The following is a 15736-nucleotide window of genomic DNA, read 5'->3' as shown; positions in this document are numbered from 1 at the left end:
AGGAATAATAATGCATTTTCTTGTGATCTAACAGCAGACATAGTTTTTGATGGCTCTAAATGGTTCTCTTGTCCTTTGCAGAACTTGGTTGCATCATACGTATGAGTCCGGGTATATAAATGTGCAACTTGCTATGTGCTCTAATCTCATCATAATGAATTAAAAAATACAAAAGGTTGCAGACAATGCAAACAAGAAAAAACAATTCCGTTTTTTTATAATTCATTGTGTTTTAATTTGTTGAGGAGGTGGTGGCAATAACGTCAAGTGATACTTCTTTTGACAATGTACATTTAAATGCTCAGGTGATTCATTTTACAGAGAAGCTTCGAAGAGTGCATATTTTCCCAAATGCAGCCTCGGCCATCTTCCTATCTGACTTCCATAGATCCCAGCAGAGCTACCCATTACTTCAGCAAAAAAAATTGCCCAGGAGTTTGCTTGTTAACAGTAATAAGGAATGGGATGGAATTTGTAAAGGAGAAATAGTGGGCAGAGAAGAGTATTCTATTCTTCCCAGGGCTCCTCCCTATTAGCTAGGGAGATGTGTTGCAGGTGTGCTCTGCAACATGTCAGTTGACACAACAACAGTGCATTAGTGGTGGGTGTATACTGCATCACTCACACAACATTCTGCTTTATTAGTTATTTGCCATCTAGAGGGGCCCCCTTGAGGTGTAGCACAACAGAAGTGGGACATTTGTTGTAGAAAAAGCTGCAGGGTTTCCGTGGGAAGCCTGGGGACATGCACGGACAGGAAACTAAATGGGATGTCTGCTGCAAAAGTTTTGCAGGTGCAAACGCTATTAAAAGCGAGGCCACCCTGATAGCATTATGAGTGCAAATGATCATGAATGGGCGTGATGGAGAGGTTCTCACAAGATGGGGGAACGGTTAAGAACCTCCACCTGTCAGCTGATCCTTTCCTGCAAATATCCTCCCTCCACATTAGTGCCACATGGCAAACACAAGATTTGTAACTCCCCTGCTTGCCATTCTGCATTCCATGGACTGCTTCGAGTTCATTAAAAAAAACAATGCTTTTGTCATTTCAGACAACTTTTAGGGCCAAGAGAGACATGATTTTAAATGCCTCCTTGGGTTCCATTCTTGCAGTTCCTTATGGGAGGTACCCAATGGTGGGATTCATCAGTAGAGTGAGGGGTGGGGGCAATTTCCCCTGACAATCCCCTCTCCCCTGCCACCTTACAGGCCCCCCCATAATCTGCTCTCCAAAACATGTTTAGGGGAGCAGAGGGGCTGCAGGGAAGAGTGAAAACCTCAATATTGCCTCCTCCCATTCCGCAGATGGATTTGTTCTGTGAGCAGATGGTCTTTCTTCTATTTGCCTTTTTTCTCGATTTCCCTGACCCTAAAAACTGCCAAATCAGATTCTTGCCTTGCTATGAATGCTCAGTGCTACTCAGAGCATTACTCAGCACAGGGATTAACTAAAATGTACATAGTTGCATTGGCATTTCAAGATAACACTGTTCACCCCATCCCTTGATCTTAAACACAATATAATTGAAAGCAAATCCAATTATTTCAGAGCAACTTACTCCTGAGTACTGCAGGTTGATGGACTGAGACTACAGAAATGTGTAGCAGCAACTGTGTCCAGGATGGATTGCTCTGGCACAAGACAGGCACCTCATATTCTGGGCACATCCATCCTGCTGCAGTCCCATTTCCCAAAGGTTACTACTTAATTTTAGCTGCATAGCATTGTATCAACTCAGATGACATATTTCAACCCCATGGTGACTGAAATGTCATCTCAGTCTCGCTCCCTCTGGGCAATACTGGGCCATACAATCACTGTGCGTAACACCACATCTGGTAATGGAAGCTGATGGGATGGAAGTTGCAGGTTTGCCAACTTACTTGGTGCTAAAACAGTGCTGTAGTTCATAAATGTACACGGTGATAGCAAATGATAACACTTACAGAGCCAGCCAGCCAAAATTAAACTTTTTATGACTGAAATCTGACGCATGATTCTTGGGGAGCAAGTCCCTTCAGTGGGGTTTACTTCCGAATCAAGATTTAGGCTCTAAGTCTCATTGCTTTCCATGGCAGAAATAAGCAAAGTCACAGCTGAAATCTATGGGGCATAAAAGTGGTCAGCCTTGGCAGGATTGCACCCTTATTTCTGAGTAGTGGGTTATGGCACTTTAAAATAGATTCTAGAAAATCTATTTTATATTGCATATTGCAAAACATTTTACCAGCAACATTTCCCCCCCCCCTCACTTTTGTTTTGTTTAAGCTCAAGTTTGTGGAAGAGCCTGGTGAAACTAAAAAATGAGCACGCTCCTTTGTGACTGTTAGCAGCTGGCCCGAAGAGAAGTATTAGGATTCTGTTCTTGCTGGAGTTTTCTTTTAAAAACATGGCGGCCTGCACTTTTCTAAAAAATAAAGCCTACTTGCTTCTTTACCTTAAATGGTGGCCTTGAACCAAAGCAAGTGGCAATTTTGAGTAGTTTCCCCTGGCATATTACAACAAATTTGTTATGGAACGTATACAATTTATGCATCTACATACAGCCATTCTTTCTCTAAAATCAAATGAAAGAAAAAGGGTCAAACACAATGTGTCAATCATAAGGACATTCAGACAGCCACAGGTCAATGTTATAAACAGCTTAGTGCCCTGTCTCCCATTGTGCCAGTACTGGATCCTTCAAAATAAAGCTACAAGAAAGCAGGTGCTTATAAAATGAAGGATCCCCAGTCGTCTCCTTCCAGCTTCTTGCAACTGGAGGCTCAGGATATCTTGACAATCACAATGTCTTCTGTAGCCATCTTAAATACTGATTGGTAGAGACCTAGGCTCCACAGAAGAGATGTAGGACACTACAACCATCTTAGGTTCACTTCTCTTTTGTTTTGAACACAGTATCTAGAACGTTTGCGGGTATTCTTTTAGGGAGGGAAATATTTTTGTGAATCAAGCAAATCCTCAATTCAAATCTACAGGAACATCAGACGCTAGATTTTTCGCTTTAGCAAGGGGTTCTGCTGCACAGCACCTTCCCTGGTGCTGGTGGCCACTGCTGACAGCTGTATCCGAGTGCAGCTGCTACACCAGAAGTGCAGTTGCTGCTAGATCAGGGCACCACCATGAGGATACTAGCTGTGCGCCCTCATCTCTACACTGGAGAGACCTTTAAGCAGTTACTAAAATCTGCAGGTTCAAGGAAAGGGCTGACATTCTGACTTCCAAGTCTCTTAGTGTTTTGGGAAATATATAGTAATATCGGAAGCTGATTATCCAGAATCAGACCATTGGTCCATTGTCTACACTGACTCAGCAGGGTCTATCCCAACCCTGACTCAGCAAGGGTCTATCTCAATCCTACCTGGAGATGCCAGGGATTGAACCATAGACCTTCTGCATGAAGAGCAGATGTTTTACCACTGAGCTACAGCCCCTGCTTTAAACACATTAAAATGTCTTCCAACCAACTAGAGGAAATTTTGGCTGGACCATGCTCCTAAGAACTGTACATAGCCATTGATTTAGATGGAAGAGAGTTAAGCATGGGCTTAAATCTGTGACACTTAAAGATGCTTAACCTGGACTAGTGATGTTGCAGTGCAGAGGTGGAGCGCATTCAAAAGGCCCCAAATTCAATACTTGTCTTTTCCACGTAGGGCTGGGGATTCAGGGAAAGACTCTTGTCTGATACCTGGAGAACTGCCAGTTGCCGTAGACAACACTTGAGCTAGCTGAATCAATGGTCTGGCTTTGCATAAGAAAACTTCCTATGGATCATGCTACACAGCCATGGGATGTTGGGTGCTCTATCCTAAGCACATGTGCTGCTCCCATTTTAAGTCTTCGGATCAGGCCTGAAGAAACAGTGTCCTTTGGCCCAACTTAAATGTTGACAGGTCAATGTGTTCGAACAGGAGGGTGGTGGGACTTTTCCAGCCTGAGGACAGCATTTCCTTGTGGGTAACTTTCCCGAGGCTGCATGCCAGAGGTCGGAGAGACTAAAGGCAAACAGATGGGTAGAGTGGCAGATGCAAATGCAAAACCAGAGGCTTCCTCACACACACACAAGCACACACACCCTTCTCCACCCTAGCAAGCGAGAGGCATTATCACAGTGAAGGACAAATTCCAGCCAGGCAAAAGAGCTTTGAGCAGCGTGTGGAGTAGGAAGAGTGATGGGATGTGGGCTTGGGGTAAATTCTGAGCAACCCGGAGAGCGATATTTGGACCCCCAGGGCTGAATTTTGCCACCTGCTCAGATCTACTTCAACCCCATTTAAAGCAGGAGGCTGAGGGCATGGCCAACAGTTAGGGATGGTGTTGAAAAGTTGTAATCCAACAACATCTGGAGAGTTATAGGTTCCCCATTTCCACATGTTACCAGAGAATTGGGAGGACTTGGACTGGTAGCACCCAACATGTAGCTTGGGCCTTACTATTAATGACTAGGAAAGAATTGAGCTGTTGTATCCTTTGAAGGTCCTCTACATCTAAAAGTGTGCTTGTGAGGGGCAAGTTCCTCTAAGACAGGGGTAGGCAACCTAAGGCCCAGGGGCCAGATGCGGCCCAATCGCCTTCTCAATCCGGCCCACAGACAGTCCAGGAATCAGCGTGTTTTTACATGCGTAGAATATGTCTTTTTATTTAAAATGCATCTCTGGGTTATTTGTGGGGCATAGGAATTCATTCATTCCCCCCCAAAAAATATAGTCTGCCCCCCCACAAGGTCTGAGGGATGGTGGACCGGCCCACGGCTGAAAAAGGTTGCTGACTCCTGCTCTAAGACACCTGCAGCGAATGATACTTCTCAATATCTTCACCACAGCTCTACATCAAGGATGGATGTGGAGATGACACTGGCATTTCTCTTGGGGTGCTAGAGTGGGGGGAACAACAGATCAAACAAAAAGCACAATGCCACACAGTTTAAATGCCTAAATACCAACAAGTTACAACAGTTCCCTGCTTTGCTATTATCATAACACATGTGAATCTATTACGGCATATCTGCAATCATGCACTGCAGTGGGGGTGGGGAAACATAAAAAACAAACAAACCATGTGTGTTCCTTCTAGTAGAACCCAGGAGGTACAAGATTTGTGAAATCTACACTTGGACAGCAAACACCACAGAAATTTCTTTGAATGTCCATTCTCTTTCATGTGTGTACAGGTGTGTTTGTAGTGACACAGATCCTTAGGTGGCAGGTGACAGTTGTGTGCTGGTGCCAAAAGTCCAGGAACAAGCCCAGTCCTGGTCCACGGAGACTCTTCTAGGGCTGGAAGCAGAAGGCAGATGCTCTCTCTCGGAGAAGTTCTCGGCACAAATGACAACTCCAACTCCCTATAAATAAATACAGTAATAAAACCATCAGATAAGTGAATGGTCCTGGGGTACATCAATCAATGTCAGGCAGAATAAGTGGGAAAGCTATTTAAACCGCACTACACAAGAGGACCGATTTGTATGTCACACATTTCCTACAGGTAAAACATTTGCAGGACATGCGGATCCAAATGTGTGATCGCAAATATGCATATTCCTCTGTGTGTGCATGCTATATGGACAGGCTGTATATATTTTATATTAAGGACCAAATGACAAAAGATGCAGGAGTTCTTCAGATGTTTCCCCACTGGAAGCATCAATTTTGGTTGGCACCCATGCCTCCACCACTCTGAGGTGGTACAATCCTTTTTTAAAAAAAAAATTACATGGGTACACACTCTAATCTGAAATATGCTGCACACATCTCTGTGTCTGTGCATGAGTGCAGGTACGCATACCTGCATTAGAGTTTTTTAAAAGCAATCTTTAAAGCACCACACAACTACAACTAATTACAGTGATGTTTGTCACAGTTTTGTGATAAAGACAAGGCTGGCATCCATTCATCTTTGGAGACAGTGGAGGAGTGTCCCTTTGGGGGTGAAGTCAAGCTGTTGGAAGGTTACAGCACCTGCTCTCTCCCACTTTGCAGTGGAATGCACCACCAAATGGGGTTACAGATGCTTCAGGTTACATACGCTTCAGGTTACAGACTCCGCTAACCCAGAAATAGTACCTTGGGTTAAGAACTTTGCTTCAGGATGAGAACAGAAATTGCGCAGCGGCAGCGGGAGGCCCCATTAGCTAAAGTGTCTCAGGTTAAGAACAGACCTCCAGAACGAATTAAGTTCTTAACCTGAGGTACCATTGTATAAACAAGGGGGATACAGTGATGTATTGCATACAGTGTGCTTAGTGAGTGGCAGTTGTGTTTGCCAAATATACAATACCTTTCCGTTTGGGTGGTTTCACTAAATTGTATTGTATTCAGCCTAATAAACAGATGGATAGTTGAAGATGTGTCAAAATTACTTCTGTCCCCCATTTCCCTATGAGGCTGATCAGAAGGAAGTTAACTATGTAGAGATCTGGCAGGCAGTTGACTCTGTGAGGTAGGATTTTGGACTCACATAACACATTTAATTATTTAGTTAACTGGTTGATTTCCCATGGCACAGGCATGGGCCTCATTACACAATCTGGAAAATCACTCCTTAGCTTCTGTTGAAGTCACCACACACACACACACACACACACACACACACACACACACACTCAAAGACACAGCAGCTTCCGCAATCGATATATACTGTATTTTTCGCCCTATAGGACGCACCTTTTCCCCTCCAAAAATGAAGGGGAAATGTGTGTGTGTCCTATGGGGCGAATGCAGGCTTTCGCTGAAGCCTGGAGAGCGAGAGGGGTCGGTGCGCACCGACCCCTCTCGCTCTCCAGGCTTCAGGAGAGCCCCGTCGCCAGCCCCACAAGCTCGGGGGACAGCGGGGAGGCGGAGCGCCACCATCCTGCTGTCCCCCGACGTGGTTTGGAGGCTGGTGGCGGGGAGAAGCGTCACTTGTTCCAAAACTTGGAAGGAAAGCAAAGTTTGACCCGAGTGTGTAGCAGAGTCAATAAGGCAGCTGTTAAAATGAGTAACTAGGGGGCAGGAAGTAGGAAGCCGTTTTCTTGTCTACTTTTGCTGCTGTAATAAAGCACCATTTAACACTGAGCTTTGTGCTATTGACCTAAGCCAGGGTTGGGGGACCTGTACCCCTCCCAAATGTTGTCAGACTCCAGTCTGCATCAGACCCAGCCAGCATGACCAGGGATTGTGGAAGTTGTTGTCCAACAATATCTAGCTCGTTCCTGGCCTAAGGCAGCCTAATACAACAGAGGAGAAGTTACATATGCCTGCTTGTAGACCTATCAGTTTCAGGAGATGCTGTTTCATCATGTCATAATTCTACAGTAGATGGAAAACTGGAGATTGCTTCTGGTTACTCGTCTTTAGCAATACCAGAAAGAATCATGATTTGCAAATGCCTACTTCTCTCTGCTGCTAAATATGCATCAATTTTCAACACCTGAGACTCTAAGTCAGTGTTTCTCAAAGTTGGGTCCTCAGCTGTTGTTGGACTACAACTCCCATCATCCCTGACCACTGGTCTTGCCAGCTATGGATGATGGAAGTTGTAGCCCAACAACAGCTGGGGACCCAACTTTGAGAAACACTGCTCTAAATACCCTTGCAACTTCAGGAGCAACCCAAATTTGCCATGAATTCCTTTGGAGAAGACTTGCTCTGTTTCAGACAAGATCCAAACCTCTCCAACGCATGCTGATTCAGTTTGTGATGTAGGTTTCATCTGAAGCAGGTGTACACCTCTAAATGTAAGCAGGTTTCATGAATGGTCATGTTTCCTGAGTCAAGAAACCACCCATTGGTTTGTGTTACTTTTGTTAGTGTAGGCTTCTAAAATGCTTGCAAAGCAAGTTATAAGTCACCCGAACTCATCTGCTGGTGCAAATTCTGTTTGATGTGCAAGGAGTTTGCATTAGTATTTATGAATCCTTTGGCTAAGCCACGTTGTGTAATTGCACATACACAGCATGATATCTTGAAAACGTCTTTACCTTGTTCCATATTTTGGCAAAACGGGAACGGGCCTTTTCTGTGGTGGCTCCCTGTTTGTGGAATCCTCTCCCCAAGGAGGCTCATCTGGCACCTTCATTACTTATCTTTAGGCGCTAGGCAAAAACATTTCTCTTCAACCAGACACTTGGCTGATTAACATTCTATGGCCTTTTAAGTTTTGAAGGGGGTTTGTGGATTGCTTTTGCTTTTGCTTTTGTTTTACTGTGTATTGTGTTTTCCATTTTGTATTTTTCTGTTGTGAACTGCCCTGTGGTCCTTGGATGAAGGGTGGTATACAAATTTAATAAATAAATAAAGTTGGAAATGGTACCCTGAGTGCTCTCTGAGCAGAGAAACGGGACAGAAATATTTAACAACAACAGCAAACAGCAACAATGGGGTAGATTCCAAGCAATGTTACCTTCAGGAGGTTCAGAGACTGGTGGGTTTAAGCAATACATGTGATAGCCGCGGTCACAGTCATCACAGAAGAGCAGCTGGTCCTGATCCAAGATTGTTAGGAGGAAAGAGAAGAAGACGGACATTAGATTAGTCATAGCAGCAGAAAGTATCTCATAAATGGGTGCATTGTGGTACTATAAATACAAAGTTGTGGCAAGAAGGCAACAGAGAACATATATGAATGCAAACAGAGCCAGGAGCATCCCTCCTGCTTTCTGAAATGGCTGTCACTCTGTTCTCACTTTTCCACAGGCAGGATTTCTGGAGATAGCTGGCATGCATGTTGCAACTTGTATTTCAAATGGGGGGGGACTCTCATTTTGCTCAGGGCATGGCCTAACAGCAACAGCAACACACACAGAGAGAGGGGGCGGGCTTCTTGTAGCCCTTGCAGACAAAAAGCAAAGTTTCCTTGCTAAAACAAGAGGGGCTTGTGTAAGCAGCTTATTTTCTGTTTTTTATTGTTGTTGTTGCCATCTTGGAAAGATGCTTAAAATCTCCAGTGCCAAGAGAAGCTGCTTGCCAGGTGGAGCAGAACTCCTATGTGGGTCGCTGTTGCTTACCAGGGTGAAGGGGGAGTGGCAAGGCAATGGGAAGGTTAAGAAAGGCAAAGGAACCCCTGACCGTTAGGTCCAGTCATGGCCAACTCTGGGGTTGTGGTGCTCATCTCGCTTTATTGGCCAAGGGAGCCGGCATACAGCTTCCGGGTCATGTGGCCAGCATGACTAAGCTGCTTCTGGCGAACCAGAGCAGTGCCACGGGTTACCTTCCCGCCGGAGCGGTACCTATTTATCTACTTGCACTTTGATGTGCTTTCGAACTGCTAGGTTGGCAGGAGCAGGGACCGAGCAATGGGAGCTCACCCCGTCGCGGGGATTCAAACCGCCGACGTTCTGATTGGCAAGTCCTAGGCTCTGTGGTTTAGACCACAGCGCCACCCGCGTCCCTATGGGAAGGTTGGCATGATGCAATTGCACCTGAGGAGTTAATCCAGCGTTCCTCCCGGTGAGTTTGCACTACACCAACCTTCCCACCGCCTCTCTCCTGCCCTTCTCCCTTCCAGTAAGCTAGGACAGTGGCGCTATCCCATCTTTTGAGCCACTTCTGCAGCAGAGATTCAGCAGGCATCCTCAATGCTCATTTTCAGACATCTCTTGAAGACCCTTTAATACCAACAGGCTGTGCACATTTTCTCAAGATGAGCCAGTCATTTTTAATGATTATTCAATATTTTATTTATGGTCTCTTTTGCTTTACAACAACCTCTTTATATTGTTGTGCACCATCTTGATTTTTATATGAGTGTTCAGGTTTTTTAAAATAAATAATTTTTTTTTAATTAAGCAAAACTAAACAAAACAGCAAATTAGACCAGGTGGGAAATTCAGCAACCTACTTAAGACAAATGACACCAGTGGTATCAGGAAGGGGAGGAAGAAAGGTAAAAATAAATAAATAAAAAATCCATCTTCAGATCTGAGATTTCCAAACATTTTACGAAAGAGTGCTTACAAAGCTAATGTACATGTAATTGAACTGTGATTCTACCACATTACCTTTGGGACTTTGCATGTTCTCCAATGTCCGCTGCCTGCAGCCAAAACATATTCCAGGTCCTAATACACTGAGGCTTGAACCACCCTTAGCTATCGTAGTTCAAGTCCACATGTATTCAAACCCAGATCAGAAAGGAACATACTCTTATTATAGTGGCCTTATTAAGAGGTGGAGAATCGGTGGCCCTCCACATCTTGCATCATCTCTGACCGCTGGCTAAGATGGATGGGCCTGATGGGAGCTGGAGACTGTTAACATCTGGAAGTCCTCAAGTTCCCTTCCTCTGCCGTAAAATGATGGGAGCCTATCACAGGCCTCCATTCCCCTTGCTGTCTGTGCAGAGAGGATGGTGTTTGCATTGGGCCACATCTTGTGAAACACCCTTCCGCAAGACAGCAGATTTCCTCCTAACCTGAGACTGGAAGCCACATCATGTACGTGGTTTCAAGAAAATAGTGCAGGGTGGTCTCTCGCTTATGCTGCAGTTGCTTTAATTTACCATATTTTTTGCTCTATAAGACTCACTTTTTCCCTCCCAAAAAGTAAGGGGAAATGTGTGTGTCAGGGAACTGACATCGGAGCGAAGGGGAGGCTCCCAGATGATGCTGGCGAAGGACCCAGCAGCAGGGGGAGAAACAGCTCAGTGGAGGGGGAAGCCAATCAGCGCAACACCAGGGATAAAGGGGGGCAGACGGGGGAATTGGAGAGAGGGCTCCAGGACTCTTCACTGGACAACAGTGAGGAGAGCCCAGGTCCTCCGCTACCCACGCCTTCCCTGCGCAGAAGACTCCCGCGCAGTGAGAGGAGGAGGAGACTGGGTGTCAAACAACTTTTATGTTGGAAGAGGTTCAAGAAACGCCCACTGACGGATTCTGCCAGTGACTGAGGCAGCCACGATGAGAAGGGGCTGTGCAGTCAGAAAGGTTTAACAAGGCAAATTAACCGAGAAAGGCACCAGTTTACGCACGAGTAACTCATACCTATTACAGTGTGCAATGGGCAATGGAGCAAATACAGGCTGCGCAGCTATCCCAGAAGCCAGAACAGCAAGAGGGATCGCTGCGCAGCGATCCCTCTTGGTGTTCTGGCTTCTGAGATTCAGAATATTATTTTTTCTTGTTTTCCTTCTCCAAAAACTAGGTGTGTCTTATGGTCTGGTGCGTCTTATAGAGTGAAAAATATGGAACTTGGGATAGGGAAAGGAGCACTAGCAGCACTCCTTCCCTTGGTTGTGCTGGGGGTGTCTGCAGAGTTGGCAAATGCAGTGCTTGTCCCTCCCTTGCTGCAAAGTTCTTTAGTGGGTACATCCTGGGTAGAGCAAATGAGCCTTATGAAGGCCACCTGAACCATCACAGTTTTGTTATCACCTTGATCCATTTCTACCAAGTGTCATCATCTTAAATGATCCTGTGAAACAGTTCAAAACAAAGGGGCAGGGAAGAGAGAAAGCATGTGTGTGCACCAAAACATTATAGATCATAGAAAAGGCTATCTTCTGCTTGCGGAAAGTGCTGCGATTTAAATGAATGAACATTACAAATGTTCAACCTTTCAACTAAGTTGCTAATCTCAATATCGGTAATGAAGATGAACTTACATCATTCTCAGACGTCCCACAGAGGCTGCAGGATTTGCACTCAATGCATTGCCACTGATAGGTTTTGACAGCCTCAGTCATGTTTGCTGTGAACTGCAAGCAGGTTGGGTGACCTGGAGAAATGGCAAATGTCCACCCTTAGTCAGGCGCACCTTGGATTGGTCCTTTAATCAAAGTCATAAAGTTCAGGAACAAAACACACATGGACATGGACCAATCACAACATGGGCTCCAAACTAATGGATATCAAAGAGGAAAGCAGGCATTAACCCTTTTGCTGCCGGGCACAAGAAAAACCAAAGTCATCCCTTCCCACTTCCCCATTGGCAAAGCAGTTTTATTCAGAGCTCTTAAAAACATTGTGGGCTTTTTCTTCTTTTTCCTCTTTTACAAAAACAAGGAGAGTGAAAGGAAGGAACAAATAGCGCCTCCCTCTTCCAAATGAATCAATGTGGGCTTTGCCCACCACCTCGCTTGGAGACCAATTTGAAACTTGCGGCTGCGATAGAAATTTGTATTTTTAAGAGCTCTGCACTCCCAAGGTTGGTTCGCACAGAAGAAACCAAACTGCACAGCTAACCTTTCAGGATCAAACAAACAAAAGAAAAAGAAAAACACACCTCCCAACGACCCCCAGAACCAAAAATAACCTACAAAAGGAATAAACGAAGGAAAGCTAGCATAACAGTCACATCTACTGGGGACAGCTGCTTGGACTCTGGCCCCCTCCCCTACATGCGTGTCGATTCCAGCTTTGCAAAACAGCAGGACTACGGTAGCAGGATCAGCAATGGGGGGTTCTGGAGGGGAGGGGGGAAATACAAACAAACAAACCAAAGGTAGGGTCAGTGTTCCTTCTGCAAAACAAGAAAGACAACAGTAGACCGCTGAGATAATGACAACAATCACCTTCTCAACCACGTCTCCCATCCCTCCAAGGTTTGCCTACACATATGCAATCTTCATCTCTCACAAGCAGTCTTCCACATCCCTGTCTCAGCAACTCCCAAGTTTTAACATGCATCCAAAATGCACATGTGCAAAAGTAAGCAAAGGACATACGTGTGGCTTCATACAGGAAAAGCTTGTCGTTTCAAGTATTTGCATGGCTTAAGACTTGCAATCGTTAGCAACTGGGCAGGGGTGGGGACGAAATGACTTTTGATTGGAACGAAATCAATCGGCGTAAGAGCTGTGCTCAAAATGAACATGATTACAAGGAGCAGCGACAAGGAGCAGTGAAAATTCCAGAAGAATTGATCCTCCCTCTTGTTGTGTTTCTGCACAATGCTGCGGCTAGACAGCATTCACCTTTCTTTTCTTCCAGTCTCTCAAAGGATTCTGAAGAACTGCTAGGGGATAATGGCTCAGCTCTGAAGTTATTTGGTCTCAATGTGGCTGGCTGTCATGGGTATTGTCCCTTAGTATTTCCTGCAAAGCACAAGTAGACTCAAGAAGCTCCAAGTTCAAGGATCATGGGCTGGAGGGAGGCTGTTTAAGCCTTTCACCTTCTTCCATTTTTCTACTCAACTCCCCCCACTGCTTTCCATGGGGAAGGAGACAAAAGGAACCTGTATCTTTTTCCATAGAGGTGGAGAAGCAGCTGCTGGAATGGAAAAGACTGAAGGAAATGACAGATGGAAAAGAATTGAGCATGTCCTCCTACCCACCATTCCTTTGTTCAGAGTCACTCCCTAAGGCTGCTTTTGGTCTTTAAAAAGGTCAAGGGAAACATGAGCACCACTGCATAGCACATCTAGTTTAGGCCTCTGAGCAGAGCCACCAAACTCAAAAGACCACTTCTGGGCCACGTAACAGCCTCTATTGTCTTTTTGTTGTCTCCCCTCCACAAATTCTATTTTCTAAGGTGAGCACTTGAGAGCTAGTGAGCAGCCTAGTGAGCAGCCAATTCTAGACAACCGTTTGCAAGTATGACCATGTATGTGCTATTTCGGTGGTGCCACCTTCCTCTCAAGTCTAGCCATTCAACCAGCCCTCTTCTTCTACTTGTCTGGGTATGTTCACTCATCTTGACAGTTCTATGAGGTTTTGAAAGTACTTTGCATGTTACGAGTCCCACTGATTCCTGTGTAAGGTAAAGGTAAAGGGACCCCTGACCGTTAGGTCCAGTCGTGACCGACTCTGGGGTTGTGGCACTCATCTCGCTTTATTGGCCAAGGGAGCCGGCGTACAGCTTCCGGGTCATGTGGCCAGCATGACTAAGCCGCTTCTGGCGAACCAGAGCAGCGCACGGAAACGCCGTTTACCTTCCCGCCGGAGCGGTACCTATTTATCTACTTGCACTGTGACGTGCTTTCGAACTGCTAGGTTGGCAGGAGCAGGGACCGAGCAACGGGAACTCACGCCGTCGTGGGGATTCGAACTGCCAACCTTCTGGTCGGCAAGTCCTAGGCTCTGTGGTTTAACCCACAGCACCACCCGCGTCCCTGTGATTCCTGTGTACCCATAGCTTATTGTATTGTAAAAGAACGGTGGACCTGATTGCTAAACCAGACACTGAATGGGAGATCTGTGATTGCATCTCCCTGTATAATTTTCTTTTCCTAAAAGCAGCTGTGATGGAAGGTTGGAATGAGGCAAGGTGTGGAAAATGTCTTGCCCACTATTCTATGGTACAACACTAATCCAAATACCCTCCCCCCAAGCCCTAAGCCAGAGCTGTCATTAGCCACATACAGGGAAAACATACAAGCATATATGTAAGTTGCCTGCATGGTTTCACCTCTGTAACTAATAAGAGATCTGAGAACAGTGATTTGGACCAAAGCCATCATGTGCAGGGGAAGGGTTAAGTCCCCACAACATGTTGCAACTCTGATCCATCTCTCTTCCCGACGCCAGATATTTTGGGAAGAAAAGTAATGTATAATTTGGTGCTTATGATTTTAACGCAACAATGCAAAACTGCTATGTCACCCCTAGCAGTAGGCTATTACACATACATCAGGGTGTAATTCTGTATATTTTTGTCAATGAAATCAGGGTAGGGTCCCCTGATCAAGCCCGCGGTGATTAATTGGAAGTCTGCCTGGTGGAACAATTCACTTCTACCAAGCGAAATAAAAAAAAAAAGAGCGGAAAAAGGAAACCCTCACAAAACACAGTAGCGCTGAACTAACAACTTGTTACGAATGTTTAAAGGCAGATGTGTGTGTTTATGTGTGCATATGTGTTGGAATTTACAACAAGGTTCATAATCATCTGTGAGCCTTGCAACCCATAACTATATGGGGAGACAAGAAATACATGTCTATTGGTGCTGGTTATTGTTATTGTTGCTGTTTTTATTATATCATGTGACTGATCTGAAACAAAGAAAGATGCTTGAGAGTTACACGTTACAGTTGTGGGACAGGCAGGGAAGACATTTGAAATGACACTTGGGGGGAGGGCCCCTCCTATCTCAGTGAGGCACTTCCCTTATTATTAGATTCAATTCTCTAACAGCTGTCCAACTACCTAGTACAACAAACAAGAATGTATCTAGTCATTTCAGCTGACTGAGATTTAGGATGTGTGACATCCCCATGAGAAATGTTTCCTTCATCAGATTCTTTGTTTGCTTTCCTTGAAATTTTTGAAATGTTTTGCTTAAGAGTCCTAATTGGGGGATGACCTGGGGATGGATAGAACCACCCTAAAGTTTCCCCAATCTTGCTCTCCTTTCTGTGCTTTCTGTCCTTTCTCCCTCATTGGCAGGCATCCCATAACAAGAATCCCCAAAATTACTGCCTTGGCCCTCTTTCATCAAAGGCCCATGCACAATCTTTACACAGAATCTTCAGCAAAATGCAAACTCTTCATCACAGTCAACTGTTCTGAAGTAGAACCAGCCCTGAAGTAGAACCCTTAGCCATTTCCTAGCTTGCAATCATCTCTGGATCCGTTGGTCATCCCACCATTGCTTTACAGCAGCCCCAGAATTTAAAACAGAGGTTTTTGTGAAGGGATTTCTTTCTAAAAGAATACTGTTAGTCAGGCACATCTGAGAGAAAACAAATGGAATTCTTGAAGAAGAGCTTGCTTCCCAACACGCACACATATTTAAAAAGAGCGGTTGTCATTAATTGTGAAACCTTAATGACCAGAAATGCCATTAAGGGCAGGAGCAATTGCTGTATGCAGACATCCAAT

General features: G+C 45.1%; 1 protein-coding gene across 2 annotated transcripts in view; it reads right to left on the bottom strand.

Annotated features, from left to right (window-relative positions):
• Positions 1-210: 210 nt before the first annotated feature.
• The window catches only part of DPF3 (double PHD fingers 3), a 199563-nt gene continuing 184037 nt past the window's right edge, over positions 211-15736 (bottom strand). For both annotated transcript variants that reach the window (XM_083509424.1, XM_083509423.1), the window contains exons 9-11: positions 11582-11694; positions 8387-8468; positions 211-5348 (exon numbers count right to left, since the gene is read on the bottom strand). In XM_083509424.1, coding sequence (XP_083365550.1) covers positions 5278-5348; positions 8387-8468; positions 11582-11694 — 266 coding nt within the window. In that variant the 3' untranslated portion in view covers positions 211-5277. The remainder of the gene's footprint in view (positions 5349-8386; positions 8469-11581; positions 11695-15736) is intronic.

The sequence above is a fragment of the Podarcis liolepis genome (assembly GCF_965112155.1).
Source record: "Podarcis liolepis genome assembly, chromosome: 1".
NCBI classification, from domain to species: domain Eukaryota; kingdom Metazoa; phylum Chordata; class Lepidosauria; order Squamata; family Lacertidae; genus Podarcis; species Podarcis liolepis.
Note: the sequence above shows the minus strand (reverse complement) of the source record. Positions and strands in the feature narration are given on the sequence as shown.